This window comes from Colossoma macropomum, unplaced genomic scaffold, assembly GCF_904425465.1.
Source record: "Colossoma macropomum unplaced genomic scaffold, Colossoma_macropomum, whole genome shotgun sequence".
In the NCBI taxonomy this organism is placed as follows: domain Eukaryota; kingdom Metazoa; phylum Chordata; class Actinopteri; order Characiformes; family Serrasalmidae; genus Colossoma; species Colossoma macropomum.
In genome coordinates, this window is record NW_023494810.1 from 9423804 (window position 1) to 9444634 (window position 20831).

The 20831-nt window shown below is 38.5% G+C and overlaps 1 protein-coding gene across 6 annotated transcripts in view; it reads left to right on the forward strand.

Moving 5' to 3' along the window:
* pcbp4 (poly(rC) binding protein 4) overlaps positions 1-20831 on the forward strand; it is a 106814-nt gene that overhangs the window by 61757 nt on the left and 24226 nt on the right. For all 6 annotated transcript variants that reach the window (XM_036559314.1, XM_036559317.1, XM_036559318.1 and 3 more), the window contains 4 exons: positions 5688-5804; positions 13071-13202; positions 14897-15025; positions 19525-19599. In XM_036559314.1, coding sequence (XP_036415207.1) covers positions 5688-5804; positions 13071-13202; positions 14897-15025; positions 19525-19599 — 453 coding nt within the window. The remainder of the gene's footprint in view (positions 1-5687; positions 5805-13070; positions 13203-14896; positions 15026-19524; positions 19600-20831) is intronic.

Below are 20831 nucleotides of genomic sequence, written 5' to 3' on the forward strand. Positions count from 1 at the left end.
ATTACATATAGGTAATTACATTTATATAATACAGATAGAACAAAGTGTTACGTATTATTTATAACATATGTATGATCCTGGGTCCTGATATTGTATTAAAACGTTTGTGTGTGTGAGCGTATCCTGGCTCTACACATAAAATGTCTTTTTATTCCACCTATAAAGACACTGATGTGAAGCTCCTTATAAGACGCTTCCTTCTCCCACGCTCCATCTCTCACGTACACACTCACACACACACACACACACACACACACACACACACACACTCACACACACACAGCATAACAATGCCTTTGACAGACATATGCTCCCTGCCACTGCAAAATGAAGACTAATGTTTTTTTGCCTGCTTAATACATGAAGACGCAAAACAGGCCTCTCGCTGTCTGGCTCGCTCCTAATTAGCATCTTGAGGACCATCTGACGAAGTCCAGGCATCATTTGCCGGTAGGAAGGCACCATGGGGTCGAGGGGGGGTCAGCAGCAACATCAAAAAGCGAGTCGTGCACGCACAGCTATTTCTGTGCATCGTTCTTTCGCCCCCGATCAGCTGCCGTGACTTATCAACACCTCACGGCCTGGAAACGAGAAAGAACATCTCTGTCTCTTTTATGTCTCTTTGAAGCGAGAGTCGCCGATTAGAGGAGTAAAAAACATTTTCACAACCAGTAAGCAATAAGCAAGAAATCGGTGTTCGAGCTCCGAGACATAAAAGTAATCAGGCTGAGGACACAGAAACCCATTCGCATGTGTGGAGTGGGCTACTTAGAAAATAGCCTCGTTCCCAGACCTCTGAATTAAGCTATTTATTTATAAAGCCACTGTCAAATCTATGTATTGGCTCTGGAAGATAAACACTTTCAGTGCCTCTTTGCTACATACAGCTGTCATATCACATCCACAGTGGTAGTTGTATTTGTTTCGACTAACTGGCTCGACCAATATCATTTGACTGATAAAACTGGCCAATATTAAAGGCTCATATCTTAAATTTATACTGTATTTTATTTTTCCCCATTGAGGGAAATAACATTTGTGTGGTTTTATGTACAAAAAATAATAATTCATTTGACCATTTTCCAACCTCTTTTATCCACTAGAATTAGACAGGCTGTGCCTTGAAGACTGACATATGTAAATTAGCTCTGTTTTGATTGGGTACACTGTAATGAAACTTTGAAACTTGATGTACATACCACATCAAACCCCCTTAAAAGTGAGAAAAGTTTGGTTTTTCCAAGTAACAGGCCCTTCAGCATTCCCTGGAAATCTTGACAGTACTCTGTGAATGTTATATAAGACAACGACATTCAGGAAGACTTTTTATTTAATTCTTAATTCTTTTTATTTGAGGCTTTTCTTTTTCAAATCACGCTGAGTGATGAGGGTACGGACGTCCGGAGAGGCCATGAGCTGTTGCTATAATCTTCTGGATTGTTATCTTGAGATAACAAGCTAAGTAACTTGTTATTTCAAGATAACAGTTTTGTTATCTTAAGATAACAAAATAAGTAACTCATTATTTCAAGATAATAATGTTATCTTGTGTTAAGTAACTTGTTATTTCAAGATATATATCTTATCTAAAGATAACAAAATTAACTCATTCTCTGAAGAGAACAACTTTGTCTTGAGATCACAAGATATATAACTCGTTATCTTGATAACTTCTGTTATCTCGAGATAAGATAAGTAACTCCTTATTTCAAGATAATGTTATCTCGGGCTAACAAGATAAGTAACTTGTTATTTTAAGATAAGTTTTGTTATCTTGAGATAAGATATATAACTCATTCTCTGAAGAGAACAACTTTGTCTTGAGATCACAAGATATATAATTCGTTATCTCAAGATAACTTTTGTTATCTCAAGATAAGTAACTCCTTATTTCAAGATAATGTTATCTCGAGATAACAATATAAGTAACTTATTTCAAGATAACGATTTTGTTATGTAACTCATCTCAAGATAACAACTTTACCTTGATCACAAGATAATTAACTTGTTATTTCAAGATGTCTTTTGTTATCTTAAGATAACAAGACAAGTAACTCAAGATAACAATTTTGTTATCTCAAAATAACAATCCAAAAAATTATAACTACCTCATGGCCTCTATGGACCTCAGCATAAGGGGGTCCATCCTACCCACCCAGAGAGAGCGAGGCTGACTGTGCTCTCTTGGACTCTTTGGCATCACCAGGGAACAAACTGTGAAGACATTTGTGCCAATCAGGAGCCCCTCAATTGAGTTTCTAACAGAAATTTAACATTTGAAAACTGACAATTAGAGATTAACTAGAACTATTACAGTCTGGCTCAAATTAGATCTGCTGATATAATATATAGGTCTGTGTTTTTGGGGCTTTTTTCCCCCCTTTCTTCACATTTCGTGGGCCCTACAGCTGTCATAACTGTAATGAGTTGTTTTTGCTACATGCTGTATGACTAATATTTGTGCTGTGTGAGTAATACAGATAGCTGTGCGGCCTACTTTCATCTGTCATATTTCAAAAGATTATGGGTGTAAATATCTGACCACAAAATGTTTTCTTTACAGTTCTTTGGGAAATGATTCAGTGCATCAGGATATCCCAACTATGAGACTGATCTTTTGATCATTTTGATGCATCAAAATTTAGTACATCAAGGGCTTAAATGCTGAATGTGATGGGCCCGACTTCCAGTTCACAAAGTCGCTCAGTGTTACATTTAATTTACCCAATAACAAATTTCAGATTTCAATACAAAAACAATGAATCACTTAATTTAGCCCTGATTTTTATGGCAATTAATCATCAGCTTAAATCTGATGACTGTGACAGGCCTAGTCTGTGTTCCAGGAGTGATTTAAAGGCTTGAAACGTTGCCTGTCGTGTCATTGGCTAACGCAGTGGACATGCAGCAGTATCTCCCTTCAGTGCTTTAGGAAGTGCAGCGTCAGTGCTGCTGCTTTCATGTTTTGAAATTTGGGGCTGTGACTGAAATTGATTATGACAGAATTATCCTGCGGTGTGTAACTGTGTGACGTACGGATGGAGTCTGAGTTGAGTGAGTGCACATGTACATGCATGTGTGCATGCGTGAGAGATGCTGAGTGATGGAGAGATGGGTGTTAATGTAGAGAGACAGTGGGGGGCCTAAAGGACAATGATTCACACACTCCAGCCCAGCACCGCTCTCTCTTTAGTCATCCTTACACACAAACACACACACAGAGCTAACGCTGGAGAATGAGTCAGTGAGCACACGAGTGGAAGGAAACACACATACACACATTAATGCATATTTATAGTCACTCGCGCTGTCAGCTATTTATAAAAATATTAGTACACACACGTCTGTTTGTGTCTCTCTCACACACATACACACACCTTTTATCAGATAGCGCTTACTCACACGCAAACACTTGTTTTTATACCTCATTAAGGCATACAGCTGTACACACCTATATGTAATAGTAATATGTCCCTTATGTAATATATAAACCGATCAGGCATAACATTATGACCACCTCCTTGTTTCTATGCTCATTGTCCATTTTATCAGCTCCACTTACTATATAGGTGCACTTTGTAGTTCTACAGTTACAGACTGTAGTCCATCTGTTTCTCTGGATACTTTGTTAGCCCCCTTTTACCCTGTTCTTCAGTGGTCAGGACCCCCCATGGACCCTCACAGAGCAGGTACTATATGGGTGGTGGATCATTCTCAGCACTGAGGTAACACTGACGTGGTGCTGGTCTGAGTGGATCAGACACAGCAGTGCTGCTGGAGTTTTTAAACACCTCAGTGTCACTGCTGGACTGAGAATAGTCCACCAAGCAAAAATATCCAGCCAACAGCGTCCTGTTACCACTGATGAAGGATTAGAGGATGACCAACACAAACTGTGCAGCAGCAGATGAGCTATCGTCTCTAACTTTACATCTAGAAGGTGGACTGACAAGGTAAGAGTGTCAGAGTGGACAGTGAGTGGACACAGTGTTTAAAAACTCCAGCAGCACTGCTGTGTCTGATCCACTCGTACCAGCACAACACACACTAACACACCACCACCATGTCAGTGTTACTGTAGTGCTGAGAATGATTCACCACCCAAATAGTACCTGCTCTGTGAGGGTCCATGGGGGTTCTGACCACTGAAGAACAGGGTAAAAGGGGGCTAACAAAGTATGCAGAGAAACAGATGGACTACAGTCTGTAATTGTAGAACTACAAAGTGCCCCTATATAGTAAGTGGAACTGATAAAATGGACAATGAGCGTAGAAACAAGGAGGTGGTCATAATGTTATGCCTGATCGGTGTATAGATGCATTTTATTGAAAAGTGTAAATGGAATCCGGACAGTGTTTATCAAGATACAATCTGGACATGAAACACATGTTAATGTGAGGTGTATACAGGATGTACAAGGTCAGGACTATTTTATTGGTCCTGTAAGTTAGACCTGTTTTTTCTCTTGTATTCCTACAAAGTCAGGGCACTTTTTGCCCAGAAGGTACACAAAAACATATGAACATTTAAAAACACATACGTTTTTTGTGTTTAACATGATGAACGGAGCAAAAGAAACGATACAGAATTACTTTGAATAAAATCGTTACATTAACTTAAGTTAAGAATGTTTTTTTCTCCTTCTGTAAAATAAAAAATTGACAATATGTAAATGCCAGTATGTAATACTAACATGTCCCATATATATGTGCAAAAGTCAGAGACCTCTCTTTTATATAATTTACAGTCAAATCAGCTGTTAAGTACAAATTATTTTCCAAGAGTAAAATATATATATAAAAATATATTTATTTATTTATTTATATACATATATATATATATATGTGTGTGTACATATATATGCCAGTACGTATATGTAATAGTACATGTAAAAGTCGCATATACAGAAATACCTACTATATGTAATAGTAATAACACACATGGGGGTGGGCAATATGGCAAAAAAATTAAATAACAATACTTCAACATTTTCATGATATACAATGTGCATCACAATATTTCATTTTTCTGAGATTCAACAAGTTAGAAAAGACCCATAGTGCCAAATGTATATCTTAATAATGATAAACTTACAATTAATTTTATTCAGTGTTTTACAAACTGCACTGCACTAAATCCAATTAAACAGGCCTATTTCTGCTCACCTTGCGATGAGACATGCAGCTAGTCTGTGTCCTTTAATACTAACGATATTCATGATATGCTTAGAAAAGCATACTGTAACAGTTTATCATGATAACAATAAAGTATTGTCATATTGCCCCCCCTCCACACACACACAAACATATTATTGCACAATACACAACATAAATCACCCCAAACATCTTTTACCAGATATCGCTTTAATCCGCATGCATGCTCATGCAGCCCCCCCTTCACGCACACATCCAGATCACATCCCCTCTTCCCCATGCATATTTCAGTGGAGCTGCTAAACAAAGCAAAGGAACACAGGAAGCTGTCTCAGCCAGCCGTGTGATTACCACACCAATACTTTGAAGGGGGGGGGTGGAGTGAAAGATACAGAGTGAGATACAGAGTGAGGGAGAGAGAGAGCAGCAGAAAAAATAAGAAAGGAAAGAAAGAGAAAGATTAAGAGAAAGAATGAGGAAGAGACTATTGCTGTCGCTTAATGCTCTTTCTCTCAATCTGTCTATCCTAACAGAGCAGTGCACGCATCAATATCTCAGAGGGCTCCTGCCCAGAGCGGATCATCACCATCACCGGCCCCACGGAGTGCGTGTTCCGAGCCTTCACTATGATCACAATAAAGCTCGAGGAGGTGAGAGCACACACACACAGACGCGCACACACTTGCATCAACACACATGCACATACAAATACACATTGTACTTCAGTTTTGAAAAAGCTCTTTCAAATATTACATCCATATAAACCCAGTCTCACAATATACAATTAGATGTCACTCTTACATACAAGAATAGATAGACTGAGAAATTCAGGCCACAGCCCTTTTATTATTTTGTGATTTAGATTTTTTTAGCAAGTTGTTTACTACAAAGGGGGAGCAAGACACTCAAAGTAACAAGAAGAGAATTAACAAACAAGGTATGAACCGTATAAATTACTTAACAAGGCTACAGTCTGTTACTTGTTACTATATATATATATATATATATATATATATACAAAAATTGGGACGCTGTGTAAAATGTAAATAAATGTGAATAAAAACAGAATGCAATGATTTGCAGATCTCATAGACCCATATTTTATTCACAATAGAACAGAAAACATATATCAGATGTTGAAAGTAAGACATTTTACTATTTCATGAAAAATATTAACTCATTTAGAACTTGATGGCAGCAAAATCTCAAAAAAGTTGGGACAGGAGCAACAAAAGGCTGGAAAAAGTAAGTGGTACTAATAAAAAACAGCTGGAGGAGCAATTTGCAACTAACTCACATGATGGGTATAAAAAGAGCATTTTAGAGAGGCAGAGTCTCTCAGAAGCAAAGATGGGCAGAGTTTTACCAATCTGTGAAAAACTGCGTCTAAAAATTGTGGAACGATTTCAGAAAAATGTTCCTCAGCATAAAGTTGCGAAGACTTCGGATATCCCACCATCTACAGTACAGAATATCATCAAAAGATACAGAGAATCTGGAGAAATCCCAGATTGTACGCAAGGGAAAAGGTTGACGGTCAATGTTGGATGCTCGTGATCTTCAGGCCCTCAGGTGGCGCTGCATTAAAAACAAGCATGATTCTGTACTGGAAATCACTTCAAAGTTAAAGCTGTATCAGACAAAGAAAAAGCCATATGCGAACAAGATCCAGAAACGCCGCTGTCTTCTTTGGGCCAAAGTTCATTTAAAATGGACTAAGGCAAAATGTAAAACTGTTCTGTGGTCAGATGGATCAAAATTTATAATTCTTTTTGGAAACCACAGACGTCGTGTCCTGCTGACTCGAGAGAAGAGGGACCGTCCAGCTTATGATAAATATATAAACTTCACATAAACTCCATCCACAAAAATTAACAATATAGAAAATTATAAATAAAAAAGCAAAAAATATTTACACTGTAAGGACATTTTACCTGAATTACACATAGGAATGGTGATGAATTAACAATATAAACATTATAAATAGAAAAGCAAAAAAATCTTAATTTAAGTGTATTTAAATATCTCTTATTTTTGTAACTGTACATTACATATTCCATCACTGAACTGGAAGTTAGAACATTCATAGACTCTAGTGGTCATTCAGCTGATTGAAGAGAAATCAATTCAGATATCTTTCATTAATATAATCAAAATAAAATCGCTTTCCACATAATTCTGTCATTAGTTTAACTTGGACACTTGTCTCTCTGTGTGAAATGTTCGGCTGCTCATGAGCAATGAGGGGTAAAATGGGAGGGGTGAGGATCCCCTGCAGGGAAAACCATTCACACCTCTCCACAAAGACGGCCATCCTGTTTAAACACTGTGCAGGCATTTTTGTTCAAAAAAGTATAAACAATGTAAATATACTCTCAAATGTACAACAACAAGTCCACCTGTGTATCTTAAAATGACTTTTCTTGGGAAAAGGTGCATATTTGTACATAATGTTTTAAAATAAAACATTAAAATGAAAAAACTGGAGTTAAGAAAGGCTGTGTGGTTTTAATACAGCATGAAAATATAATTTTAATGGAATATACAATTATGTTCCCTAACTAAAGCTACTTAAGACATAACCTTTAGGGTGCCACTCCAGTGACAAGAGAGGTACCGGCCCAGTGACCGTATCCCTTTACTGAGGGTGCATTTGCAGGGACATTTAATCTCAAATCATGTTTGAGCACAAAGTAACCCTACTATAATTACACTTACTGTTACGTTATTACAGAGAGATCTCCTTTAAGTACACAAACACACACACACACACACACAGACACACACACACTTTTCAAACCATCCTCAGCTGCCACTCAACACGCCATGCATTTCTCCCGCCAGCCAAACGCAGAGAATGAGTCTCCCTGATGGGCCCTAATGACTCCTCTTCCTCAACAGCGCCTCTATGAAGAACCTTGCCTTTCTGCCTCAATGCTTAAAACAAACCCATTATTTCCTTTACATCGTGTTGCACCAGGCAGGGCGCCACTCATTAAACAGCTGTTTGGGAATCTCCCCCCTTTGCCCCTCCCCGCTTCGATCCTGCCTTGTTCCGCCTCACCCAGAAAGGAAGGAGTTGTCATAGAAACCCTCGAGGTGGTGGCCAAGGTTTGGCTCACGCCGAGCACATGATGCACATTACCGCTTTTACAAGGAGCTCTATTCAGGAGCTTGTCCGGCCTCAGAAGCTGACTGTTTTTTTGGATTTAGAGAACACAGGGGAAGCATTGGAACAGTGTTTCACAACCAAAAGCTGTCGGTGGGTTACATTCCCACAGGCAAGAATCAAAGAAATGTGGAGCACATGCAAAAGACCTTGATAGTGTCCAAAGAAATTTGCCAAAACAACTAAATTTTTGCACAGAAGTGAAGTTCTCCTCTGAACTGCTGGTGATAACTGAAAGAATGAGCTGTCGTTTCAAAGCATTTGCAGGGTTACCTGCCCTGAGACTGATCCATGAGAGAGTGTGAGGTTTTTCTTGGAACAGTGTCCTGACTTTCACATTAATCACCTAATGGAAGTTTATTAGGCTAACCTGCTGCATGTGGCCCAATTCAGTCCTATTATAAGACGGATCTGTCACTGTGTTAAAACTCCAGAAGCAAAAGCCCAGTGATGAACTTGAATTACCTACACTTATGATTGAGGTCAAAAGTCAGTAGAATTTGTTAAGGTTTTCTTTAAATCTACAAGTGTTTTCCATCAAACGGCATAAAACATTAGTCCTTTAAGACTGATGCCTACACATTCATGACACAAAGGCCCTTATTCATCAAAGTTGCATAAAAAAGAGGGCAGATTTGAGCATGAGCGCCTGTAATGATGTAAGATCTACTCTGCATTTGATTCATGAAACTTTCGTACGATGTGGAAACAAGCAGAGATTTGAGGGCAACGATGAATCGGCTTCAGTGCGTGAAATCAAGCACCAGCCTACTAGTGCCTTGTTTACATGGGACATGGAAAAAATATGCAAAATACATACACTTTGGTATAAACAAATAAAATACAATAAAGTACATCCACTTTTTTTCTGGATTGCCATGTGCACAAATTATTAGTATTATTGTTATTGTCTGTTTTTATTCGTATTATTGCATTATTACAAATGATGTTGATAATAGATTTGATTAGTTAACCATCAATCAAGCATTTTTTTCAGGTTGTTACACTCAAATTTATAGACATGAGCACAGATAAACTACAGATGAAGCACAGATGAATAAAATTTTAGGTGCTTATTTTATGATCAGACTTATTGATGAACTTCTTGATGAATAAGGGCCTTCAAACCTGAAAAACTTTACAGCAAGAACAAAATTCATTTCTTTGAGATTCTGTATTTTACACACATTTCATTTTGAACGTTTCTGTTTAATAACTGACATGAATGAAAAGCTGAGTTTGTGCTGAACAGAGGACATATATGTCTTGCTGATAATATAGTGTACAAATTACAGTCCAAAATGTAAACATACACCACTTATGAGTCGAGACCGATATTTAGCCTAATTTTAACCCCCAGATTTTTGCTTTATCCAAGGAATTTTGAATTTTGAAAGTGAATTTCCAGGACAGGAGCAAACTCCAGAGTGATGTTTGATTTTTAGGACTCAAAATCAGTTTGCAGTGTCAGATGATCAGCAATGTAACTGAACAAGTGATTAAGGCAACATCCAGTAAGAGAGCTGGTAGAGAATTAGGTGAGGGTGAAGCTGCTTGTTGAACTACTGGCACATTTGAGAATCCCTCTAAAACATCAGTGCCTTAATAACCAAGTTCATCTCTCGACAGTTTAACGTCAGCTTATCAGTTCATACTAAAATGCTCCTCCAGATTTCACTGCCCCATATTTAACCACAGTTTGTACTTCTGCTATTTTTCTGCTATGCTGTGTGCTAAAAGCTCAAACAAGTTCAGTCCAGTCAGCTTTGTTTGTCTGAGTTTTGGGATTTCGAGTGCTAAAACCTGTTATGCGTGCGATACCGTGATCTCTGCCCAGTCATCTTGTGCGTGCCTCAAGACAAAAAGACAAGAAATTCTGTAAAGGACTGAGCCTATGTTTGAGAAGCTCTCCGTTTTCGCTCTCTTTTAGGATTTTATAGATCATGTAGTGTAGTTAATAATACAGACTTTCAAATAATAGCAACACAAAACATACAATTAGGAATATTTACAGTGATTTCCATTAATAACCCCTGTAATGGATGCAACACTGTGAGGGAAATTCCAGATTAGGGCTGTAAAGTGCACCACAGGGTAAATCCTGAGCTTCTCTGACCACCGAGCACCAGTGCACCTTATAAGCAAATGCATAGCGCTGTAAAGGTTGATACCATGATTTATCATTCACCAGGCTGTGAAAGTAGATTAGGAGGAGGAAGGTGAAAAGGTGGGCCTGGACATCTTGCTAGCACTTCAAATTACACCAGGGGACGCGGGGGGAAGACACGTACTGTTCACGCCTATTAAGACACAAAGCATATTGTGAAATTAAATCCAGAAGGTGACTCCTATATCTCCCTGACTCAGATGAGGAGAGACTGCAGCGGGGGTGAAAGTGCAAATCCTCCAGCGAGGAACTAGTGAGAGACGCAGAGGTGGGGAGGGAGGGGGGAATCATTTATCTCTCAGTCACACATTTGAGTATTCATCACCTGTTTATTTCCGAAACGCCACTATATTTTTGGGAACAGATGCACGTCTCAATTTTTTCCTCTCCTCCCGTCCATTCTCAGGAGGTTTCAGAAGTAGCTGTCAGAGAAATTGCAAAAGGCAATATCTCCCAAACAAACCCCTGGCACAAATGCAAACACTAAACACAGGAATAAATCCTTTGTCGGGCGCCGTTCGGAGGCACCCACTCGAGTCATGATAATTCTGTTCACGTAGCAAGAGCAGGAGTTGATGGGCAGCGAGACAGCGGCCGCTATTTACATTTCAAACCCCAGCAAGAGTCCTGCTCCCCACTAATTGATTGCCGCGATGGTAGGCCACGACTCGGACTGATATTTATTGCCTGGCTTAATTAAAGAAAGAGCCTCCGAAATTGCGTCGGCTGACTAATGGACATTCAGGCCCATTCCTCTCGGTGCATGGAGAATGTCAGTAAAAACTGCCCTCAGCTGCTGATCTCAGGCCACGTCTGCAGTTCCTCCTGTCATGCCTAAGGCTAGGCTCAAGATAAGGGTCAGTGGTTCCAGGTCGGTCAGAAACTGTATGTGTGGTAGACGCCAGGACTCTTTAGAATTCTTCCGAAGCCGGTGCTTACAAAGAATGTTTAAGATTTAAATATTTGTCCATAATCTAGTGGTGGTGGAGATCGATGTGAACCCAGCCACAAACTGGGCTCAATTTGGTTCAATCACCGGTAACCTTTAGCCAGTGGGTCGCATCGATTTGCAAACTGTGAATAGGGGGATTGATTCATTTGCGAGGCTGTAAAAAAGGCTCTTTGCAAGCATGGAATCAGTTGCATACAAAATTAATTAAAGTCTTCTGTAATGTTCTAGTTTCAAAAGGTACAAATCGGGATCAGGGTGGAACTGGGCCACGATTGATTTCTGGATTCTTTAATGCATTAAAGAAGACACTGTGCTCAATAGATGTTACACTGTTAGACTGTTACACACTGAATGTGGAGCGAATAAACAAATCAGAAATGCAAAATGAAATTTCTTTTTTTGCATCAAAACTGTACAAACCTCACACTTTGTAAGTGCTTTCGGAACAAACAGGCATGTCTTCAGGTGCACAAAGTGCCTTTTGCTTTTCACAAAACAGTTATAGGGGCCCTTATTCATCAAAGCTGCATATTGTCAAATCTGATAGTAAAATGAGTGTGCGCACGTTTCACTGACTGTTTTGTTATTCATCAGTTTCATCTTTGGCACATTTGTACAATCAGACTCACACCTGGTAGGCTTGTGTGTAAACCTGAGCGCAACAGTTTTACCACCTGAAAAAAAATGCTTAATTGACAGTTAACTGTAAGATACCGATAATGCAAATTAAAAAAGAAAATAATTGGAATTATTAAATAATATGTAAATGACTTGCTGATATGCGCTTGTTTTCACGCTCTGATGCTGATTCAAATTTTGTGCTCAAATCTGTTTTCATGTCATACGAAATTTTCATGAATCCACAGAGCAGTTCTGAAAAGTTTTGGAAAAGTGAAAGAACAAAACTTTTCTGGCTCTGCAAATAGTCTGTGTGTCCACAACTCATTTTAAACTGTTATTGGAGATGGAGCACCACAGGTGACGAAGCAGAAGACCAATTTGATGCGAGTTCTAGTTGCTGAAACACAGCCTATTTGTCAGCTTGGTTGTCGCCACGACAACATCAGACACAGCAGTGAATGATCAAGCTGCCGGAAGTTCACGAAAAATTTAACAAAAAAATTAGATTGCATTTTCAGCATCAGAAAAATCGTGTTGGTGTGAGAGAGATCAGTTATACACGTGTTTGTATTAATTTACTGACATCCGAATAAATCATATTTGGTGTGTAAAGGCCTTCAGGATGGACTGACCTCATCAAAACAACAGTACAAGTTTTGCATCTGTACTGTATCTCACAGCCCATGGTCTATCACTGAATAACTGTTGATTTCTCCTTCCACTGAAGATGCTTAAGCACACCACACCAGCAGTGACATGTTTCACATAGGATACAAGTATATTTATGAGATGTTCTCACAGACAACCCGAGTGCTGATCCATTTCATTTATCAAGTACGGCATCTAATTAATCCAGTTTCACACCTTGTTTGGGCAGCTCGGAGTTTAATATCTTGAAGTGCTTCTCTCTACCAAGCTCACCACATAACTCAGCACTGTTAGAAATGTCACTCCTCTCTATTTTCATTCATCCCTAGTGGCTCTTAAACCCGTATTCTCTATTCCAGGACCTGACTGCTCTTGTGGCTAACGGTACAGTCACCAGCAAGCCTCCAGTCACGTTGCGGCTGGTCATCCCCGCCAGCCAGTGCGGCTCTCTCATCGGCAAGGGTGGCTCCAAAATCAAAGAGATCAGAGAGGTAAGTGCTGCAAAAATAGACATGTATCTCTGTCTGCTCCCTCTGCCTCCTCTAGAAAACGTCTAAGGAGCAGCGCTCTATGTTAAAACTGCCTGCTCCATTGCATATTTCATGGCTCTGGATGCCAGTAAAAACCCATTTATTTCACGTTTATGGTCTCCTCGCTGCCGGCCTGGGAATGAGGTAATGCGGAAAGCCGGGTCATGCTAACTTCGGAGTGGTCACTAATGCAGGAAATGGAGGGAGGTGGATGGCAGGAAATGTGTTAAGCTAATCAAAGAGGGGGAGTTGGTTTAGAGAGGCAGAGCTTATGTTGGGGCATTAGTGACATTTCCTGCTGTCCAAAACAACCATATTGGGAACCATCTTTGCAGTCTGCTGGGGCTGCTGTGGAATCCCTGGCTAAGACTAGCCAAATGGTGTGGGTCTTTATTATTTAATTAACCTGGCTTCATTGTTGTCTTGACCTGATTTCACTAGATATGGGTGTCCAGTCCTTAACAAAAGCAAAAGCAGACCCTGAGAAGTGTATTTGTAGTGTAAAATATAAAATTGTTTATACCAAATGTGTATACCAAAAGGTCTGAATGAGAACCAAGACATATAACAAGAAACATCATTACAAAAAAGCTATGTGAGGAGGATAAGTGACATCAGCCTTGTGACTGGTGAGGGTAAAGCTCATACACGCTATACCAAAGATGAGAGCCACCTAATTTGCACTGAAAAGGGAATACACATAGATGAGGGCTGCACAAAGTGTGGACCGCAGGCCGAAGTTGGCCCGTGAGGACGTTTGATTTGACACACTAAGTTTCCCCACAGACCAATGGAATACATATCGCTGCTGTCAGAACAAAACCTCATATCTCCATTTTTGTTGTTTTTCGGTTTTTCACATAATTTGAAAATGCCTGTTGCCCTTTAAATTGTTTGTAAATTTCATGATGAATAGACTAAAAGAAACATCCCAAAATGATTTGGAAAAAAATCTGGTTCCATTGACTTACATTAAAAGTAAAGTAGGTTTTGCTTCTCCTGTAAAGTTACCATTTTGAAGATACAAGTTTTTGTTTGGACAACAGCGATATATATATTGTTTTAGAAGCAAGAGTGTTTATTTATTTTTTATATATGCATGTACTGTTTCTTGGCTTTTGGACCACCACAAATGTTGCACTTTTGCCCCCCAAGACATAAAGATTGGGTACCCCTCATGTGGACACTGGAAAGTCATTCATGCCTAGGTTGTACCTGCATATGTGTCCCCACAAGACTAGTCTTAACCTAATAAGAAAGAAAGCATGGATTTGGGTTATCCAGGTCTTTAAGTGGGGGGTAAAGGCAGACAGAAAAGATCTCTAACAAGGTCCAACCAGATCTCAAATGTATATTTGCTATTTTATTGGCAACCAGCTAATATTGGTTCCCAGTTTCACTCATTCAAGTTGCTATGCACATATCTGTGTTTTTCATGCTGTAGCCATCGTCCATACCGCTGGGATTGAAACCCAGTGACACAGTGTGTCTGCAAAATCACTAATGCTTATTATACAGCAATGTCAATGCAGATTGATCAAAATATTTGTAGATCATCTTCACAGACCTCTTGTTCATGATTAATATAGTAGTGCAGCCCACCAGGCGGATACATGCTTCAGATTTGTGCATTAAAATCTGTGTATGATTGACAGAGCACGGGGGCACAAGTGCAGGTAGCAGGAGACCTGCTTCCCAACTCCACAGAACGAGGGGTGACGATATCTGGAAGCCAAGAGGCCATCATCCAGTGTGTCAAACTCATCTGCACTGTCATACTCGAGGTACTGCTGGTCATTTCTCAACTTTAATTTAACCCTCAGATTCCAAAGCCTATTGAATCAATAGCAAGAGCTACTGCACATAAAGAATCTGCACAAAAGTGAATCGATTTTTTTCCCCAAAATAAAAGGAAAGGAAAAAAAGACTACTCTAAGGTTATGGAAGGGAAGTTTGATTCAGTGTACCGATTGCCTGTTTCAGTGAATTAAATGTGCCAATTCAGTGAGTCATATCCACTGTGGGCTGGGGGAGGGCAGGAGGAGACAGTGTGATTAACACTGGAGATCCAGAAGTGTTGGATGGGCTACAATCCCAACATACCCCTACTGTAACCTGTCACTTTGTCTAGATCTGTTTTCATGGCTTTGAAAGACGTAAGCTAAGACCATTAATTTGCAAACTACCCAACAATTCAGTCACGATTTCGCCTAAATTTGAATAGTGACCTTGAAATAATGCCAAAGATTTTTGAACTTTTTTTCCTCTTACTTTTTTAAAAAAAAATTTAAAGACTTTTTGTTGTTTATTTTCAGATTTAAATTAACAAAATCCCAGATTTTCAATGTGGTCTCAGATTTTAGACCCCAGTGTATATTCAGATGCTGGAAGTTTTTATCTAATATCAAGATAAGTTAGCTTAGCAAGATTGTGTGTTTTTTGTACACATGCTTTTTGTCAAAGTTAATCCAGAAGAATGATTGACGAATCATGAATCACTGTTTCAGATTCTTTTACCAAAACAGAACTAATAGTGCCTTAAATTTTGCCTGTGTAAGAACATGTAAGAAGAATGGACTTATTGGAAGTTTTTTCGGACTTGTTGGAAATTCAAATGTTTGAACGCTCATGGTCAAATATATGTTTCATTAATTTGTGAAATTAAGTTGATTGATACAGGGAGGACACTTAAATAGTGCATTTTTCTGCAATTTTATTGTCTATTTATTTGCTGCATTTAACACATTTTTAAAAAGGCATAAAAATAAAATATACAGTGTGCGATTACTTTTGCAGAGGCCACATTTTGTTTCATTTCCCGATATTTTAAATCCAGCAAATAAAATCCAATAATCAGTTATTAAAATCTGCAGTATTGTGTTCTCTGTAGAGGATGTGCACCGCAGAAAATATGTTAGCAAGTGAAAACATCTTAAATGTCGTCAATCTTTCTAGTATTTCTCATTATCAGATTGTTGTACTGAATATTATAAGATTATTTAGTCTATTTCTGCACATATTTCTTTTTTATCTGGTGAGTTTCAGTCCATTGGCAGATTTGACTTTTTTTTTTAAATAATGCAGAGAATTTTGCTTATTTTAAGAAATAATGTTTAAAACAAGCATGATGTTCTGCCAAGGGAATGAGACACTTTCAGTAGATAAAATTACTTAAAACAAGGAAAAATATATCAAAAAAGAAATAGGCTAAAAAATCTGTACTTACATATATTACAGATATTCTTACAACAGTCTCATAATGAAAAACATTACATATGTACTGACTACATTTGAGATGCTTTGACTTGCTAAGATATCATTTTAACTTGTTTTTTAACTTTCAACAAAACATGTAATTTGACCAGGGGTGCAAAAACTTTTGCATATGACTGTATATTGTATTTGTCGGTGTCAGTGGTAGTCTTTGTAGGCGTTTTAGGTTAAGCCACAGCTGGCCTTGGGGTGACACTATTTTTGCAATTGCTCATTGGGGCTTTAAATACCAATATACAGCCTATAAAGCTTGACAAAGCTTTAAAAGGCTTCTCTAAAATATTGCACAGTATTTGCTGCTCCTTCTCCGAGCAGTGCTTACAAGACTGTTATAATAATCTCCTGCAGTGCATGCAGTGATTTTGTAATTTTTTATGCACTTTCCATCCACTTCTGAGGGGCCGCTTCTAAATGAGCAGAAAAGATCCGTCACTGAGGTATGATCACTGAGTTTATTCCCTCAGATCCAAAATGAATTTGCTTTCAAATCATTGTCCTTTTACTCAAACGGGGAGGAAGGTTTTACTTTTTAATCAGCCGGCTTTGTACGCGCTCTGCTACTTTCAGCGTTAAAGGACCGGAAGACAGGACGGCTTGTTGGAGCCATTTTTTTTGTTAACCAAGCTCTGCACTGAAAGCTGTAGGCCTTGCTTCAGGAATGCTCCTCAGCGGCTGTTGTCACCTGTTGGGGGATGCAAATTATGCAAAGTGACCCAATGAATGATTAAAAAGATTCTTTTCGCCCGACCAAGCAGAGATGAGACTGTGCCTTATTGGCTCTTAAGCTCTGTTAACATCGCTCCTCTTTGGGCCCATTATATTATTCAATATCAGCTTTATCTGTTAGATATTAATACAGCACATGGTACAATGATCCTAATGAGACAAATCTAAGCAAATAGTACTTGTGTGTAGGTTTGTATGCAGTAAGTTTTATATCAGGAATAAAATGAATCAGTAAGAACGAAGATATTAAGAACTTTGTTATATATATATATATATATATATGTCTGCAGTGCAACAAACAACAGGGCCTTTGTTTACAGCACCACCCTCTACAATTGAACAAGTGAAAAATAAACCAATGTACACACGGATCGTGTATTGCAACTGTACAAGACATTGCAACACGGTATCAGAGAGAGCGTCTGACCTAGCTAAGCATCTTCTTTTCATAGTAGATGGAAGCTGAGGGAGGTTAAACATTATATTATTGGTTATTAATTATTACTATCATTTATATCTATAGGCTAAAACTGATCATAGATCAAACACCATTAGTCTGAGAGCAGACTAAAATATGCCATCATACACAGGAATGGATGACTGTCCGAGATGACTGTGATTTTTTGGTGTGCCTTTATGTTGATCTGTCCAGTCCACTCAAGCTTAATTGAGAATGCCCCGTCCAAGCACTAGCATGAGAAAGCATCATCAATCTCAACAATATACAGAAAATAATCTAAGCAAATGGCTTCCTGTTTAAAGATAATGGGCCACTCTTAAGTAATGTGCCGAAGAGCTGATCGATAAGCACATTACATTTGTGTTCAGCTTGTCAGCATTTCTACTCATTAAGGTAATACAAGCACATCAGTCTCCAGCGCCAGCTACTAAAATGAATGCACAATTATCCGGGACTTTCCACAGTCATTATAATAGATATGACTTTTTTTCAAGCGCTTGGTTTCTTTTCTGTTCTTTCAGTTGTGTTAGAAAATTGCATATCGTCGCTGTTATATTAAAACCTCTTTTTTCATTTTTAATTGTTTTACACCATTCCACACGTTTACACCAATCAGGAATAACATTATGACCACCTCCTTGTTTCTCTGCTCATTGTCCATTTTATCAGCTCCACTTACTGTATAGGTGCACTTTGTAGTTGTACAACTACAGACTGTAGTCCATCTGTTTCTCTGCATACTTTGTTAGCCCCCTTTTACCCTGTTCTTCAGTGGTCAGGACCCCCATGGACCCTCACAGAGCAGGTACTATTTGGGTGGTGGATCATTCTCAGCACTGCAGTAACACTGACGTGGTGGTGGTGTTAGTGTATGTTGTGCTGGTACAAGTGGATCAGACACAGCAGTGCTGCTGGAGTTTTTAAACACTGTGTCCACTCACTGTCCACTCTATTAGACACTCCTACCTTGTCAGTCCACCTTGTAGATGTAAAGTCAGAGACGATAGCTCATCTGCTGCTGCACAGTTTGTGTTGGTCCTTTATCAGTGGTCACAGGACGCTGCTCACAGGACACTGTTGGCTGGATATTGTTGGTTGGTGGACTATTCTCAGTCCAGCAGTGACACTGAGGTGTTTAAAAACTCCAGCAGTGCTGCTGTGTCTGATCCACTCAGACCAGCACAACACACACTAACACACCACCACCATATCAGTGTTACTGCAATGCTGAGAATGATCCACCACCCAAATAGTACCGGCTCTGTGAGGGTCCATGGGGGTTCTGACCACTGAAGAACAGGGTAAAAGGGGGCTAACAAAGTATACAGAGAAACAGATGGGCTACAGTCTGTAACTGTAGAACTACAAAGTGCACCTATATAGTAAGTGGAGCTGATAAAATGGACAATGAGCTTCGAAACAAGGAGGTGGTCATAATGTTATTCCTGATCGGTGTATATTGTGTAAAAATGTTATGGTGAATGAACCAGTAGAAATGGTCCACAGTCACTCATTTTATTGATGTACATTTCATGATTTTGAAGATGTAAGGTTTATTAGCAACAATATACAGCATGTGTGTTCTGTTGCTTGTATCCTAATTGAAGAACCCTTGCGAGTAGGAATTCAGTTGCATCTGTATTTACGCTGGATGCACAGGCTACGGCAAATAAACCTTGAAATCACAGCCTGTAAACGAAGTGGTTCCTCATGCTTCCGAATCACTTTCAATTCAGTGCAGTCTGAAAATTTCATCACAGAATGTCACGCCTCACTTTGGCAAACACGATTCAATTTCTCTGTCTTCTTCTCCATCTTCCGCAGTCACCTCCAAAGGGCGCCACGATTCCGTACCGCCCCAGTCCCTCACCAGGGGCCGTGCTGCTCACTGGAAATCAGGTGAGGACTTCAAAACCCACAATGCATCTCTGCCATGTCACACCCATCCCACTGTATCACTCAGTCATAACCTACCATGTCTTACAGCACTCGTCAAAAGTTTGGACACACCTGATTATATATTTTATAATCTTAGACATTCTGACACTTAAATGAAAATGTCTTCTAGGACAAATATCAGTACTGAGTGAATTCTTATGAATTAAATACCCAACAACTAGTTTTTATTTAGAGCTGAAAAAGTCTGGACAATTAAGCCCCTCCAATGAAAAAACATTAATAATTCCACCATTTTTTGGATTATCAGTTCTTTTGTTTTCTGTTTTATTTTGTACACCCTTTTACATTAAAAAGCCAAACTATGCTTTATTTATGTTTTAGTGACCCCTTTATTTTATATAGAGGGCATTAAATCAATGCCATATCATGCTAATATGATTTTTACAAGAAATAATTAAATATATGATCATCCTACATCTGCCTTATTAAAAGCTCATTTGAATAGTGTCCCTTGCAAGAAAGAAACATGCTTAAGTACGTTAGTAGTGTACTTGAAACATAAAGGTTAAAAGTACATTGTATTATTTAATGTATTTATATTTTATGGAAATACATCTAATATATACTTTATAAATTTTTCAACATGTATTTTTTAAAGTAGCATTTTAAATTATACTTAAGTATGATAAAAGGAAATAAATTTCAGTTGCAGTATAACTCCAGAGGTAGCACTGAAAGGTATCACTACTTCCAGTAGTATATTTATAATATATTCCAAATGTAATTAGAGTTATTTCTACAAATTACACACTTAAACCAACAAGTGCAACTTAAGTTGTTCAAAAGAAGCAGTCAAAAGCACAACATGCATTCAGTATAGATGAACTCACAGCTTAATTACAGTATAAATACATTTAAATACAAGTTTTTAAAAGTTGTTCCAATAATAATACATTTAGTAATTAATTCAATTTTAATTAAAGTATATTTAAAGTGTAAAATAGTATGTACTTTTCATGTTAACACACATTTTGCACACTTAAATGTATTTTGCTTTCAATCCTCTCTCTTCTTAGGTAAATAACTAGGTGGAAGGTCAAAATTTCTGATTGGATTTAATACATGAGTCATTTTGTAGTTTTGATGTCATAAAATGTTGAAAATAGGAAAAAATAAAGAACTCTTTAAATGATAAGTTTAACCTCTTAATATCTCAGGCTTATTACACACTA